This window comes from Leguminivora glycinivorella, chromosome 3 (genome assembly GCF_023078275.1).
Source record: "Leguminivora glycinivorella isolate SPB_JAAS2020 chromosome 3, LegGlyc_1.1, whole genome shotgun sequence".
Lineage (NCBI taxonomy): Eukaryota > Metazoa > Arthropoda > Insecta > Lepidoptera > Tortricidae > Leguminivora > Leguminivora glycinivorella.
Window position 1 is genome coordinate 2,054,691 of NC_062973.1, and position 15,631 is coordinate 2,070,321.

Genomic DNA, 15,631 nt, shown 5'->3' on the forward strand with positions numbered 1-15,631 from the left:
CCTGCCAGATCCCCGCCCGTCTTGCGGTACCCATACTGTGGTTCTCTGGGTGCATACCTACGGCAGACATGGCCTGCCCAGTCATATTTCAGCTTGGCGGTATTAACCCCAACAATACAACAGATTTAAAATAACAGACGACAATTAATGCTCATGTAACAACGTTAGTTGTCAGACTATTGACCACCTTAAAAGAATGCCCAAAATTCACCAATAGTCGTATCCACCATGAAAGCACCTGTGATTTTTTTGAAAGTCAACCCATATGAAATATCAAGCGTCATTACAAAAGAATCATCAACAGAATCGCTCACAAAACATGTCAGCAAAATTATCAATAGTCTAAAAAAGTTCAATAACACCTAAAGAGTAATGTACCACAGCATCAAGGTGAATGGTCGCCCGTATTCCTAGCGAGGGCCTTTCATCTTTAACACGACAGTTAATTACAAAAAAAAAACCAACAATTATGCCTGTTTTTGAGGGCAGCGTGGAGTTGCGGATTCGATCATTCCGTCTTACTCCTGTTTATTACTAGACGAGGTTTTTTTCTTTTCTTAGAAAACATGTGCAAAATACTGGACGTAAATGTCTCTGCACGATACGTAACTTAGATTTCAATCATAAATTGGAGTATTGGAGTGTATTTATTTTAACCCTATCTTTATTTACTTACTAGATGACTTAGTTCTAATTTATTTAATAACAATAAATCTTACATTAACATGCATAAACCTAAAAACTAGATCTAACCTAACACACACATAAACATGCACAGATACATAAACCTAACCTACCAAGCCCCCCCGTGAGCCTCCCGATGCTAAAGTACCCATAACGCTTGCCGCATTACCGCGTTGAACCGCGATGGATAACTTTTGCATCAGGAGGGTCCCAGAGCGAGGATCCAGACCCCTCCCCCTCAAGTGTCTTCCCACCTCCCCGAAATAATTAATTATTAGTTAATTTAATGGTACTATTGTGTTTTCTAGGATAGCGAGTATTCAGCTGGGGTGGTGTGCAAGACTGCACAAACTTTTTATATTATTTTACCTTTTTATAGTTTATTGTCTATGATTTTTTTATATTCCTTTTGTCTATTTTTAGTGATTGACTTCATTACATTTTGTTTTCTCAACGATACCAGTGCCTATTTATTTAATTTCCTTAAAATTTGGTCTTTCTACCGTAAAGTGAAGCAAGTTAAGACAAAACAAGTTAAGTAAATGATAACACGCTCTAAAAGTGCGAAAATGAGTGTAACTCATAAGGGAGACGGTGAGGCCGCCTTGAGGGATACTGCTCCGCCCTTGCAAGGAGGCGAGGGCGCCGCCGCTGCCCCTCCCGGAGCGACGCCGACACCTTCCCGCGTGGCGAGCGCCGTCTCGTCACGCTCCTCTTCTACAATCGTGGCGCGCCAGCTGGAGGCGAGGGCGCAACATGCGCGCCGTCTGGCTGAGATGGAAAAGGAGCGCGAGCGCCAAGCGGCCGAACGTGCCGCGGAGCGCGAGCGCCAAGCGGCCGAACGTGCAGAGCGTGCCGCGGAGCGCGAGCGCCAGGTTGCCGAGCTCGAGCTGAAAGCCAGTCTCGCCGCCATAGAGGCGGGCGCTAGCCGACGTGGAAGTCATGGCACGCGTAGTCGTGCAAGTGTACAGGAATGGGTAAATAATACGATGCCTAATACCTTTGAACAACATTTATTAAGTGCCAACCCACCTTTCAGGTCTGTCGATGTTGCGGCCCAGCGCCAGCCACTGGGACCGAGAGAGCCGCACGGCATGAGTGCCGCGGCAAATAAAAACTCTCACGAGCAATATTGCCCTGAAGACGGAGGAGTGACTCGCTTAGTAAATTCGCTCGATAAGCTAATAAATAAAGTAAACCAAACGAAGACGGATTTACCTAACTTTGACGGCAAGTCGTACCTGGATTGGTTAGCTTTAAAACGTATCTACGAAAATAAAGCCGATAGTTTTTCTCCTAGTGAAAATTTAGCTCGATTGTCTCGCGCCCTGAAAGGGACGGCGCGCGAGGCCGTGGCGGGCCTGCTGGCGGCGGCGCGCGACCCCGGCGCCGTGGTGGCCGCGCTCGACGCGCGCTTCGGCCGCCCCGAGCTCGTCGTCATGCATGAAGTGGCAGCGGTGCGTAACCTGCCTAAGGTAAGCTACGACGGTAAGGATTTAGTGATTTTTGCAAGCCGTGTGCGTAATTGCGTAGAAGTTATCCGCATGTTAAATAAGCCCGACCATTTACGCTCGCCTGAGCTGTTTCAAGCACTATGGAGCAAACTGCCAGTGCTGCTGCGTCCACGGTGGTTGGATTATGCTCATTCGTGCAATGGCAGCGCTTCTAAAATAGAAATGTTTGCGGATTTCCTCTCGCGCGAGGTTGACTTGCAGTGCAGATTTGGAGGCAATATTGACCAGGCCTCTGCCTTAATCCCCCGGCCGATAGGCAATAGGGATAAAGTCAACAATATTGCTGAAAATAATCATTCCTCTAATAGCATTGAAACTTCTATAAACTCGAATAATATTTCTGATAATAATTGTTCATTATGTCAACAAAAACATGATTTATCGGATTGTGACAAGTTTGTCAAAATGTCAATAAATGATAGGTGGCAATTCATTAAGAAAAATAAAATATGCCATAGGTGTTTGAAAAAAGGTTTCCATAAGAATAAAACTTCATGTATGAAAAAAGTATGTAGCGTAGTAGGTTGTGAAATGCGTCATCATAATTTGTTACACGGGTCTAAATTTGAACGTGTCGTCACCACGCACGTCGACGCCGAGGACAACGACGACGCCACCGACGACGACTCCGAGGACGACGACGACGAGCAAGTGCCATCGACGTCCGGCGTGAGCGCGCCCGCCGCCTGCGCCGCTACCGGAGCAGCCGCGACTACTCCGCTGCCTGACGACTCGGAACATGACATTCTAACGCATGCCACCTCTTCATCGCCCAAGAAGCCTTCCGCGCGGCCGTTGTTGAAAATTGTCTCTGTCACCGTGTCCGGACCGTCCGGTAGCGTTGACACATTTGCTTTATTAGACGACGGATCGTCAGGAACATACATAGACTCAGAAATATCTTCTCAAATTGGAGCCAAAACGTCTGAAAGGCTTATCCACGTAGATTGCGTACTCGGTTTAGGCAAGGACGTTAAAGTGCAGTATGTCAATTTTAATATACAGGGTCGTCATTCAACTGAAGTTCACTCCATTAAGAAGGCTAGGTCAGTTAATGGTTTAGGCGCCGCGCGTGAGTTTGCGTATCAAGATAGTGTACGCAAATACCCTCATCTAGTAGATATAGCCGACGAGTTTTGCTACGGAGACGTAAAACCAATGCTGATAATAGGTCTTGACAATTGGCATCTCTCTATTCCCACAGACGTGCGCAAAGGAACCAAAACACAACCTGCAGCTATTTTGACTGCCCTTGGCTGGGTTTTGTTTGGTTTCGGTTGCAGTAAGACTAAGCGGGTTGACGTTGTCAACCATATCTCATTAAGTGAACCTGACGTCGAAAGTGATCGTTTTATGTTAGAACAACTTATCAGGGAACAATTTAAGATCGACGCAATCGGTATATCTAAAAAGGAGGCCCGCAATGCTGACGATGAGCGTGCCATACAAGTTTTAGAGAACACTGCTCACCGTCTGCCGAGCGGCCGGTATGAGGTTGGCTTGTTGTGGAAGGCTGATAATCTGGATATTCCCGATAGCTATAAGTTAGCAATGTCCAGATTCGTAAGCTTAGAAAAGAAAATGATTAAAGACCCCTGCTACGCGGAACGTTATCGTCGCAATATTCATGACATGTTATCTAAAGAATACGCTGAACCATGTTCATCACGTGCTGGCCCTGGACGTCCTCTTTGGTATCTACCTCATTTTGGTGTGATTAATCCCAATAAACCTAATAAGTTGCGAACGGTGCACGATGCAGCTGCAATATCTCACGGCGTGTCATTAAACTCTTTGTTATTGACTGGCCCTGATCTTTTGCAACCTTTGCTAGGCATTCTAATGCGTTTTCGTGAGGGCGCCGTCGCTTTAAACGCTGATATCCGTGAAATGTTTCCGCAAGTCAAAATTATTGAAACTGATAGAGACGCGCAAAGATTTTTGTGGCGAGATACCCCCGGTGAACCGATTAGAACATACCGCATGTCATCCATGATTTTTGGCGCCGCGTCGAGCCCATTCACTGCCATACACATAAAAAATAAAAACGCTTTAGAATGGCAGGAAACTTACCCCGACGCGGCTCGAGTAATCATCGACGACCATTATATGGACGATTGCATTACTAGCTTAGACGACGTCAACAAAGCTGCTAGGCTGGCAGCTGATATTTACTCCGTACATGCGCATGCCGGCTTCGAGATGCGCGGCTGGACGTCGAATAATCCTAGTGCGCTTTCGTTGTTGCCTAAAGAGTCTTTGCTAGAGGTATTACCTCGCGCCAATAATGGAGACGTTGAATTGGGCCGCCTGTCTACGCCCGTTCGCACGCTGGGCCTTATATGGCAGCCCTTCAATGACCTGATTGGTTTTAATACAGGTGTAAAAAAAGATACGGTGTTACCTGAAAAGTTAACGAAACGAGAGGTTCTAGTACACGTGATGAAAATTTACGATCCGCTTGGGATCCTTGCTCCAATCGTCGTTCGTGGCCGTATTATGTTTCAAGACGCTTGGCGCAAGGGCTTAGACTGGGATCAAGAGCTCTCTCAATGTGACAGCGCCGCGTGGAAGTTATGGTTTCAAGACCTGATCTCCACTTCCAGTTTGCGAATACCACGCCGCTACAACTTGAGCGAGCTCGAGGTAGAGGGATGCGAGTTACATGTGTTTTCGGATGCGAGTGAGTCTGCCTATGCTGCTGTGGCCTATTGGCGCTTTCTATATGTAAATGGTGACGTGAGACTCTCCCTCATCTGTAGTAAAATGCGCGTGTCCCCAATTAAACCTGTCTCCATTCCTCGTTTAGAACTTCAAGGCGCTCTAATAGCTGCGCGCCTTGCTACGACAATATGCGAAGCCCATCGGTTGAAGCCAATGAGACGTGTTTTCTGGTGCGACTCAATGACTGCGCTAGGTTGGCTTCGTAGTGATGCGCGTACCCTTAAACCCTTTGTGTCCCACAGAGTTGGTGAGATACTGGAGCTTACAAATATCAGTGAGTGGCGTTGGGTACCGAGTGACCTAAACGTAGCCGATGACGCTACACGCGTCAAACGTTTTGTGTTCTCTCCAGAATCTCGCTGGATCTCAGGGCCTACCTTTCTCCTGTCCTCGTCCTGGCCCGCTGAACCTCAAATTGATGTTAGCGGATTAGGACGTGAAGAGTTTAAAAATATCATTCATCTGATCACCGAGATTGAGCTGCCCGCACCAATATCTGCAGATCCGTATCGTTTCAGCTCATGGCTGAGAATGGTGCGAGCAACGGCAAAGGCGCATCAATTTATATCATTATTGCGATTGCGTAGTATGAGAAGACGAGACGCTAACTTCAACCTCCCTCGTCTTGAAGGACACTTATGTACCTTCCATCCACCTTGCACATCCTCTCCTGGTACCGCGAACCCCCCTAATAACCAACCAAGAATAACTGCGAACGATATCCGTCTAGCTGAAACCCATATTTTACGTCAGAGTCAACTTGATTCCTTCAAAGAGGACATTTTGAGAGTAAAGAACGGAGACCCGTTGCCTCGAAGCAGCCGCCTTTTTAAACTATCCCCATTCATAGATAACAATGACCAACTCAGAATGTTCAGTCGTATAGCAGCTGCAACAGGCGTCACTGATGAAGTTAAACGACCCCTGATCTTGGACGGAAAGCACCCAGCAGTACGCCTCCTTATAGCAAGATACCACCAAAAGGCTGGCCACGCAAACAAAGAAAAGGTCCTGAACGAACTCCACCAAAGATTTTGGATATTGGGCCTCAGAAATGCTGTCCGATCAGTAACCCACGCATGTCAGTTTTGCAAACTTCACCGCGCCAGAGCATTCACGCCACCAATGGGAGATCTACCGGAGTCCCGATTGGCTCATCATCAAAGACCATTTTCCTTCGTCGGTCTTGACTACTTTGGGCCTGTGCTCGTTTCAGTTGGTCGAAGAAGAGAGAAACGCTACGTTGCTCTATTTACGTGCCTCGTTATCCGCGCCGTACATCTTGAAGTGGTACATAGTTTATCGACAGACGCGGCCATAATGTGTCTACGCCGTTTTATTGCTCGTCGAGGCACACCGCAAGAGATCTGGTCAGACCACGGAACAGCCTTTGTTGGGGCAAGCAGGGAGTTACAAGCTCTTTACGGCAACTCAGTTGAAATTTATGCAGCTAATGAATCAATCAATTGGCGTTTCATTCCTCCGGCAGCACCTTTTATGGGCGGAGCATGGGAGCGTTTAATTCGCAGCGTTAAAGAAGCCCTGAAGACAACCCTAAGAGAACAGGCTCCCTCAGATGAAGTTCTGAGCACACTATTGGCGGAGGCTGAAGCCATTATTAATACACGACCACTCACGCACGTTTCACTTGATTCTGATGCTGACGAAGCGTTGACCCCGTCGCATTTTTTACTCACATCTCCGTCTGGGCCCCCTATTCCCGCTACTTTGACCGAAGCCGACCTCTTGAGCAGAAATAAGTGGCGCAGGGCGGTAAGGCTAGCCGACCACTTCTGGCAGCGCTGGGTCAGGGAATACCTCCCCTCCTTATCACCACGGACAGGAGGAGGATCTCCGCCTAATATCGCGATTGGGGACATCGTAATAATTTGTGATTCAAACCTGCCTCGAGGCTCTTGGCCTAAGGGTCGTGTCACCGCCGTATACCCCGGCAGAGACGGGATAATCAGAGTAGCAGATGTCGCCACTGCTGCTGGGGTGTTTCGCAGACCCCTCAAGAAGCTCGCGAAAATACACGTCGCTCTTTAAAAAAGGGGAATGTGCAATGTGCAAGACTGCACAAACTTTTTATATTATTTTACCTTTTTATAGTTTATTGTCTATGATTTTTTTCCATATTCCTTTTAGATCTATTTTTAGTGATTGACTTCATTACATTTTGTTTTCTCAACGATACCAGTGCCTATTTATTTAATTTCCTTTAATCAACCATCGAGTGTAAAGATCGCGCGCTGTCTACGCAACTTTGACATCCACCCGCCTTCGTCAGTTTTCCGTGATCGTGATGCATGCAACTGTGTCGAAATATCAAAAAGGTAATCACGGTTTATATCCCGGTCAATATAAGTCTAATGAAAATAACCATGAATCATCCAGAACTCTTAAAGATTGTTTTTTTTTAATTTGCAGGTCCCTACGGCAGCGTAGCGTACACCGTCCCAAACACTTTATTCCGAAAAGACATCGTCGAAGAAGAAGAAGAAACGAACGAAACTTTGTTAGAAGGGACCAGTGCTGTTTAGATGTGCAATAGTTGTGAAATCACATAGTTAAAGACGGTCAACCGTCAATATTCGTCGTCAATATTATCAATGAAAACAATAAAACAATCATAGATTGAGAACAAACAAGAAAAATCTCACACCGCGTCATTCCAAGAGCTAAGGTGTCCAACAAGCACGCCGCATTATCACGCTGAATCGCGACAACCTCTTTTGCCAGGGTATGTAGCCGAATGGCACAAACGCTCACGAAACGAAACGCTCGTAGATATCTATCTCTATCGCTCTTGCATATTGGCGTGACAGAGCCAGACTACCTTTCGCAGCGCTTCGTTTTCAGAAATGCCATTCAGCTACGGCACCAGGTGCCTCAACCCGGAGCGAGAAGGGATAGTTTTTAATTTAAGATGCACATAGATGTTTATGTAGTTCAATGTAAAAAAGTGAGATAGGTAATCGGAAAATTCATTATGATTTTGGTATCCGTGGAATTCAACTCGAACTCATAGAGATTTTTCGCTAACGTATCATTAGTTCCATATTGTAATCAATTATAAAGCAAGCCAAAGAATATCAATAAAAAAACAGTATTGAATATCGACGTTACTATAGTATGAATTTTCTGAGATGAACTTTTCGCTTTTGCCCTAATCTGTTAAACAAAGGCCTTTGTTTCTATTATTCGCGGCGGTTAGCTCCCGCTTCCGCAGCACGTGCTAAAGTCTCAGTGTAGTTAAAAAGCAACTATCATGATAGCAATAAGGTTCAAATTTATTAAACAGTTTGCAGTATGCAGGTAACTTTTTTGAAGATGACAAAACGTGTTATCTCCGAAAGGGCTTTTTATGGATTTGAACCTTATTACTATCATGATAGTTGCTTTTTAACTACACTGAGACTATAGCACATGCCGTTTAAACGGGAGCTAGCCGCCGTGGATAATAGAAACAAAGGCCTTTGTTTAACAGATTAGGGCAAAAGCGAAAAGTTCATCTCAGAAAATTCATACTATACTCGATTGGCCTATTTATAAGGTATGTAAAGTCTGATCAGAAATAAATGACTACGCGCCAAGTTGAGGAGTTTCATTACAACTATTTTCTTCATACTATACTGAACATCAGAATATCAGCGCCCTCCTGACAATAATCATATATTTCTGGGGGGCGATTTTTGAATCTCGCATACGGGATTTTGTCACTAAAATACCGGTTAAAACGGTGAGTTGCTTACCTATTATTTTCAGTGACATTCTGAATTCGAACGCGCGAGACTCAAAAATCGGCCCCCTGGTCAGGTTTTATTTGGTCTAGGCAAAAATGGGTCATCCAAGTCTGTTTCCATATTCATTATTATATTTAGTATTACGAGTATATCGTACAAATATTTATTTCTAAATCGGTAAAGCATGGTACTATATGTGAAACAAATGTTGTTGATAGTAGTTTATCGTATTGTTACTTAAATATAAGTATACCTAGATATTATGTATTTTAATTAAGAAAACATTAAAAAGTATAATTTAAATTTAATAAAGACTTTAAATTTTTTTACTTATCCATAAATATAAAACATTATTTTCATCATAGTAAGGGAAGAGTTGTAACTATCAGTACTGCTACTTGTCAATAGATGTCGCGACAAACATAGTCTAATTGCTCAACAATTTTTAGCTAATATTACAATATCAGGGGGCCGATTTTTGAGTCTCACGGCGTTCGAATTCAGAAAATTGTCACTGAAAATAATAGGCAATTCACCGTTTTCAACCGGTATTTTAGTGACAGTGAGACTCAAAAATCGGCCCCCGTACTCTGCTTTCAATTCCTTCTGCTTGTAATATAAGATGTAAACTGTTTTAATATTACATTTTTGGTAGACGCAGCACGCTTGGCACCTAATTTCGAGTACTGATGCTGATAATTTACGCTATTTGACGCGTGATTGACGCGTGGTGACGCTAGATGTCACTACAAATAACTTGCATTAACTGATGTATGGAGTTACAACTCTTCCCTTACTTGTTCCTCTATGATTCTCATAGTATTTTCCATTGTGTGTGAATTAAAAATATCCATTTTGAAGACGCCCTAGGCCGGCTAGATCCATACCACTCCCCCCCCCCTTGAAAAGTAAGTCGAATTTGACCACACCTATATTTTACTACCTACTTCGTTTACTGTCATATAGTCCAATGCGATTTTTGATATACGGTTAATATTCGATCTGACGGTCAACCAAATCTTGGCACTAAAAAAAGGCAAGAAATTGAAGTTTTCTATGGGAATTAAACCTTCGCCCCTACATTTTTATGTGTTCTGAGGTTGTGACATGACACATTGATTCCACCAACGTCAAGGTTTATAAGCGCACACGTTTTATGAAGACAATGGCCGCTGAACCCCACATTTTTCAAATTGCTGCCATATCATGCCTCTTGCCAGATTTAGCTCACATAGTAATAATTATTTACCGGTTTAACGCCATCTCTGTCAGAGTTTCGACACTAACAATACGTTTAGCCACTAAAAGTTGAGTATTCTCATAATTATGCAAAGACATAAAATATATAGAAAGATAGTCTAAAAACACGTACCTTGGAACTATAAAGAAAAAGGTACGGTGACCAAGATGGCGTTACGCCTTTGGGGGACTCTCGGCTAGATGGCGCTAATATTAATATTTGACATTTTAACATCAAGCTTCAATTTAATATCAAGCTAAGAATATGGTCCAAATTGTCAAAACTGAGGTTCAAAAGTTTAGCCTATGTCGAGAGATGGCAGTCTATGCACTGTGATTACACATTTTACTTTGACAATAATTGTCTTTAACGCCGTGTCTTGCGTGGGCGACGGTCGCGCGACCGTCCCGCGACCGTCGCCGTCGCGTCTCATACTTCCATATCGATAAGGTTTGATTTCGTATGCGTCGCATCGCCGTCGCGCGACCATCGCGCGACCGTCGCCCACGCAAGCCACGGCGTTTTTCATTTCATTTTCATTTTTATATACTCGGTCCTCTTTGTCATGTGTTATAAGACCAGCTCAACTGTTGCTAAGCGCGCTCCTTACCACATGCACCTTTTTATCTACAATGTCATATGCAAGCACATAACTATACAAGAATGCGTGTCTCCTAAGCTGAAACAGGTCCTGGGGAAATGGTTGTTGACATTGTCTTACTGCAAAACAGAGTCCCTTTTCACCACGAGTAAGTAGGATCATACATACATACATACATACATACATACACACATAAACACATACACTTTTCAGAAACAGACTTGTAAATATAGTTTGTAGTTACTAGTATTTCTAATTATTGCATGCCTTTTAAAAGACCAAAAATTATGTTCGTTCTTAGTTTTACCTATCTCTATTACTTCTTTGGAGAAACTACAGTGTAACTTAAAATTGAAATAGCTACTCCTGACCTCTCTATGGCTCCTAAGATACAGGCTCGGCCTAGTTTAGGAACCACTGTCTTAACCCTTGTTGTAATGCTTTTGCCTCAATAAATGATTTTCATTTCATTTTCATTTCATTTCATTTCATAAAAAGCACATCCCGTATAATGAATACCAGCATATTTATATTCTAAATGACATCATCATACAGGAAAACAAGTTATTTATCCCTTATATGAAATACTGGTGGTTGTGTTCATCGTGTTAATTGCAGTTCTCTTTCGGATTCATTTATAAATTATTATTTAAAATGTATACGGGGTATCTTTTCATCACGGCTTTTTCTATCTTGGTAAGTTTTTTGTGTTTCATAATAATACATAGTAAAGTTCGCTTATTACGACCTTATTTTCCGTGTAACAATACATACTACAAACTTGACTTCACATTTTTTCGCTATTGAAATGTAGGTACTTTCCTATTTACTTTTTAACCGCCTTCCAAATCTCAACGCAGGAGGTTATTAATTTATCTGTATTCTTTTATAATTGATCACCATCATTGCCCTACAAGCCTTTAATTTTTTTCGAAGACTTAAACCACAGTATAATAAAGAGTACTATCCTACAATACAATAAAGAGTACTTTTGCTTAAACCAAATGTACAAACTTTTTCGGAATCCGTCAGCAACTGTAATAGATAAGGATAGGTACAGGCCCCGTAGCCGAATGGCATTTCTCCGACGCCAAACGAAAGCGATACGCCGCTGGCTCTGTCGCGCCAATACGCAAGCGCGATAGAGATAGATATCTACTAGCGCTTCGTTTCGTGAGCGTTTCGTGAGCGATTGTGCCATTCGGCTAGCCACCCAGATGTAGTGCGTAAAGATTTGCCTTCGTATTGTTCCGGAAACATACGAACGTGTCATGCCATTTCAGTCAGTCTCAGTACGAGATGTACTGACATTGACAGAACTAGCATGATAAATACGAACGTTTCCGGAACAATACGAAGGAAAACGTTTTCGCGCTAGATTTTTGCAATTTTGAAAGACCTTGCGCTACACTTGCGCCCCTAGGGGCGAAAACACTATGAAAACAGTATGATATCATATTAAACTCGGTATCCATAGGAAATGTTTTATTTTTTTATTTCAGGCAATGACGGCAGTCTGCGATGATTCTATTTCTACAAGTTTGGAAGGAAATAAGTATGTTGATCACAAATTCTTAGGACTAGTTTTTTGTGTGCAATTTAACATACAAACTGCCAAAAGAAAAGATTAAAACGTAGCAACATTTTCGTGAATTCAAATCTAAAATTTAAAAAACCGGCCAAGAGCGTGTCGGGCCACGCTCAGTGTATGGTTCCGTAGTTTTCCGTATTTTTCTCAAAAACTACTGAACCTAACAAGTTCAAAATAATTTTCCTAGAAAGTCTTTATAAAGTTCTACTTATGTGATTTTTTTCATATTTTTTAAACATATGGTTCAAAAGTTAGATGGGGGGGGACACTTTTTTTTCCTTGAGGAGCGATTATTTCCGAAAATATTAATATTATCAAAAAACGGTTTTAGTAAACCCTTAATTCATTTTTAAATACCTATCCAACAATATATCACATGTTGGGGTTGGAATGAAAAAAAAATCAGTCCCTACTTTACATGTAGGGGGGGTACCCTAACAAAATATTTTTTTTCACTTTTTATTTTACCACTTTGTCGGCGTGATTGATATACATATTGGTACCAAATTTAAGCTTTCTAGTGCTAACGGTTACTGAGATTATCCGCGGACGGACGGACAGACAGACATGGCGAAACTATAAGAGTTTCTAGTTGACTACGGAACCCTAAAAATGGACAATGAAGTTTTTTTCTTCTCTAATGATTACGTAGGTAATGTGCATTTGTACTGGAAAGAAAATAACTACTTACTTCCTGTTTTACATTAAAAAAAACATTCGTATTTCAGAATGAGCATGCCAGTGGATGATTTATGTACAACGGCGGGGTATGTATATTGTATATAGCAACTAATATAAATTCTAAAGTAACTAATATATTATCCGAACGCTCTAAATATGTCGATGAAGTAGCTAATATTAACTATTTTTACAGATTTGTCAAAAACCCTAATGTGCCGACAAAGCAAACCGCTACAGGAGGCACAAAGCAGGCCTCAACGTAAGTAAAATAATATACCTCTCCCTATATCAGCAGGGCTAGCACTAAAAACTTGCCTAGATTAACCAGTATTTATCTATAATCTAAGCAACTATGGACGAACAAATTCGAAGCTTAACACGAGACGAAATTATAGTAAAACAGTTATGTATTTTATTCTATGAACTCTAACATCCTATGGGTTACCAAACATCACACACAATAAGTGCGTTTTCACATTATCCGATCCGATATCGGGTGTCGGAAGGATTTCAATAGTAAAAATCAAAGATGGCGGCTTAAATGTATAGGGATATTGGTCCTACATCCGATATCGGATCGGATAATGTGAAAACACACTGTGTAATGACGTGTCTTGCGTGGGCGACGGTCGCGCGACCGTCGCCGTCGCGTCTCATCGCATCGTCTACTTCCATATCGATAAGGTTTGATTTCGTATGCGTCGCATCGCCGTCGCGCGATCATCGCGCGACCGTCGCCCACGCAAGCCACGGCGTAACAGCCCAGCCACGACATTGGTCTAAGCGGGATAGCGGTGAGCGGCAGCCATACGTGCGAATGAAAAGTCCCATCGCTGTGTCTCGCTCCAATGTATGGCCGCCGCTCACCGCTGTCGCGCTTACGGCCCAGCCACGACATTGCTCACCGCTGTCGCGCTTAGACCAATGTCGTGGCTGAGCCGTAAGTCCTAAGTGGACGCTCGATGGGGCGAACAGCGGGGCGGGCTCGCCCGCGTGCACGCTATTCATCGTCGACTCAGGACACTTGTATGAGATTCAATAGAATGGCATGCACGCCGCACGCCCCGCCCCGCTATTGGGCAATAGGCTACTTGACCCTTTTCTAAAGTCTTTTTTATATTATTTACTAGCTTTTGCCCGCAGCTTCGCTCGCGTTAGAAAGAGACAAAAAGTAGCCTATGTCACTCTCCATCCCTTCAACTATCTTATCTAAAAAATCACGTCAATCCGTCGCTCCGTTTTGCCGTGAAAGACGGACAAACAAACAGACACACACACTTTCCCATTTATAATATTAGTATGGATTACTGTCCAATTAACCGAAAAAAATACTACCATATTTTATCACGACTTGAAAACCACAAAAAAAAAACATTTATAAAGTTTACTTTAACTGTACAATAAAGTATTTTACTACTACTACTACTACTACTTAATTAGGCAAAAACATCATTAGCCATGTTAATCTATGGATTGTCAGCTCATGACGTAAATCGAATTGAACACAAAATTTTCTGACATTTAAGTTATGAGGCATAAAGTTCATCATGTCAGTGATTGACTCGACATGAAGTTAACCCTTTAATGCATATTGTTGCCATTTGGCTACAACGCATATATTTTTAAATAAAGTAGCCAAAATATAAGCTGGACGTTTATATATATTTTTCCTAGATCCTGCATCTAAATAACTAAATAAAAACATTATTTCCAACCAAAAATAAAAAAAAATCATGCATTTAATTAAGGATTAAGATAAAATGGCGGAAAAGTGTGAAAAAACTGGATGATGGCGATTTTTAGTAAATTATTTGGGCTGATTTTTTCAGAGTTAGTAATTATTTTAGTTCCACAAATAGTGTACCTTTTTAATCGATCTTAAATATTTTTTTATTATTTTTCCCAGAGTCAGAAAACCATTGTCTATCACATATATTAATATCTCGTTAAAAGAATAATTCATGCATTTAAGGGTTAAGTTAGGTTCTATGACGTCACTGCAAATCTGACAGCGTTTTCGCTGGACAAAGTTAAAAAGAATATTACACACATTTTTAATCGAAAATACGTAGCCACCATACAATTTTAATACAAAAAATCTATAAAAATTGGTTTCTTATGTCAAATACTACAGGAAACAATCATTTCTTGTGCCGAATTCGATTAGGGTCTAGTAGCCTATATGAGCATGCACTCAGGGCTTACACTAATAATTTGAACGTGACAGCCCTGTTGTAGAGGGGACTTATTGTATAATTTTTAAATCTTTTTTTCAGCGGCGACAAAGATGCGCCTGCGATGTCCATCACAGCCATCATCCTGACAGTTCTCGGCGTTATGGTTTTCATACTTGGCGCGGGTTTATTCGCCCTTTATTTGCACAATAAACAGAAAGTGAATTAAATGATAAAACATATACCATGCAGCATATACCATGTTTAGTTTAGTTTTTTCTTGTATTTACTAACACATCTAGAGATAAGATTAATTATTGTATACTAACAAATTGTATGAGTCTTGTTACTTGTGAAATAAAAATGAAATTGAAATTGAAAACTATCAATAAAACAATCATTTATTTCTGAAAATTCCAACAAAGGTTTGTTACAACTGACAAACTAAACTAACACAGGTTTGTTAGTTACATCTAAACTACTTAACCCATATATGTTCATAGGGTCGTTTACGACAATTACGACCCACTGCTGAAAACACGCTACTACTCATTAAAATAAGTAAAAGAATAAGGTTGTCACCTCAAAAAATAGGGGAAAAAATATATGTGTTGGGCACATATAGGTTAAACTATAATAAATTATAAATTTGGCCTCTGGATGTCATATTGACACT

At 41.8% G+C, this 15,631-nt stretch overlaps 3 protein-coding genes across 3 annotated transcripts; all 3 read left to right on the top strand.

Moving 5' to 3' along the window:
• Positions 1-1,174: 1,174 nt before the first annotated feature.
• On the top strand, positions 1,175-5,329 carry LOC125242778. The gene is made up of 2 exons (XM_048151717.1): positions 1,175-3,181; positions 5,275-5,329. Exons 1-2 carry the CDS (start codon positions 1,227-1,229, stop codon positions 5,327-5,329), a joined length of 2,010 nt encoding a protein of 669 aa, XP_048007674.1. The 5' UTR covers positions 1,175-1,226.
• A 463-nt stretch (positions 5,330-5,792) lies between these two features.
• On the top strand, positions 5,793-6,971 carry LOC125242779. The gene has a single exon (XM_048151718.1). It carries the CDS (start codon positions 5,793-5,795, stop codon positions 6,969-6,971), a length of 1,179 nt encoding a protein of 392 aa, XP_048007675.1.
• A 4,082-nt stretch (positions 6,972-11,053) lies between these two features.
• Positions 11,054-15,343, top strand: LOC125224923. Its single transcript, XM_048128443.1, has 5 exons — positions 11,054-11,205; positions 12,012-12,064; positions 12,829-12,867; positions 12,975-13,040; positions 15,058-15,343. The coding sequence occupies exons 1-5, from the start codon at positions 11,164-11,166 to the stop codon at positions 15,182-15,184; spliced, it is 327 nt and encodes a 108-aa protein (XP_047984400.1). The 5' UTR covers positions 11,054-11,163; the 3' UTR covers positions 15,185-15,343.
• The last annotated feature ends 288 nt before the right edge of the window (positions 15,344-15,631 follow it).

Excerpts from the sequence above, each read along its gene's own strand:
- LOC125224923 (XM_048128443.1), top strand. The coding sequence starts at position 11,164 with ATGTATACGGGGTATCTTTTCATCACGGCTTTTTCTATCTTG. Across the intron at positions 12,065-12,828 it reads ACAAGTTTGGAAGGAAATAA|AATGAGCATGCCAGTGGATG; the intron begins GTATGTTGATCA and ends TTCGTATTTCAG. Across the intron at positions 13,041-15,057 it reads GGCACAAAGCAGGCCTCAAC|CGGCGACAAAGATGCGCCTG; the intron begins GTAAGTAAAATA and ends TCTTTTTTTCAG.
- LOC125242778 (XM_048151717.1), top strand. The coding sequence starts at position 1,227 with ATGATAACACGCTCTAAAAGTGCGAAAATGAGTGTAACTCATAAGGGA. Across the intron at positions 3,182-5,274 it reads GGCAAGGACGTTAAAGTGCA|AATCTCGCTGGATCTCAGGG; the intron begins GTATGTCAATTT and ends TGTTCTCTCCAG.
- LOC125242779 (XM_048151718.1), top strand. The coding sequence starts at position 5,793 with ATGTTCAGTCGTATAGCAGCTGCAACAGGCGTCACTGATGAAGTTAAA.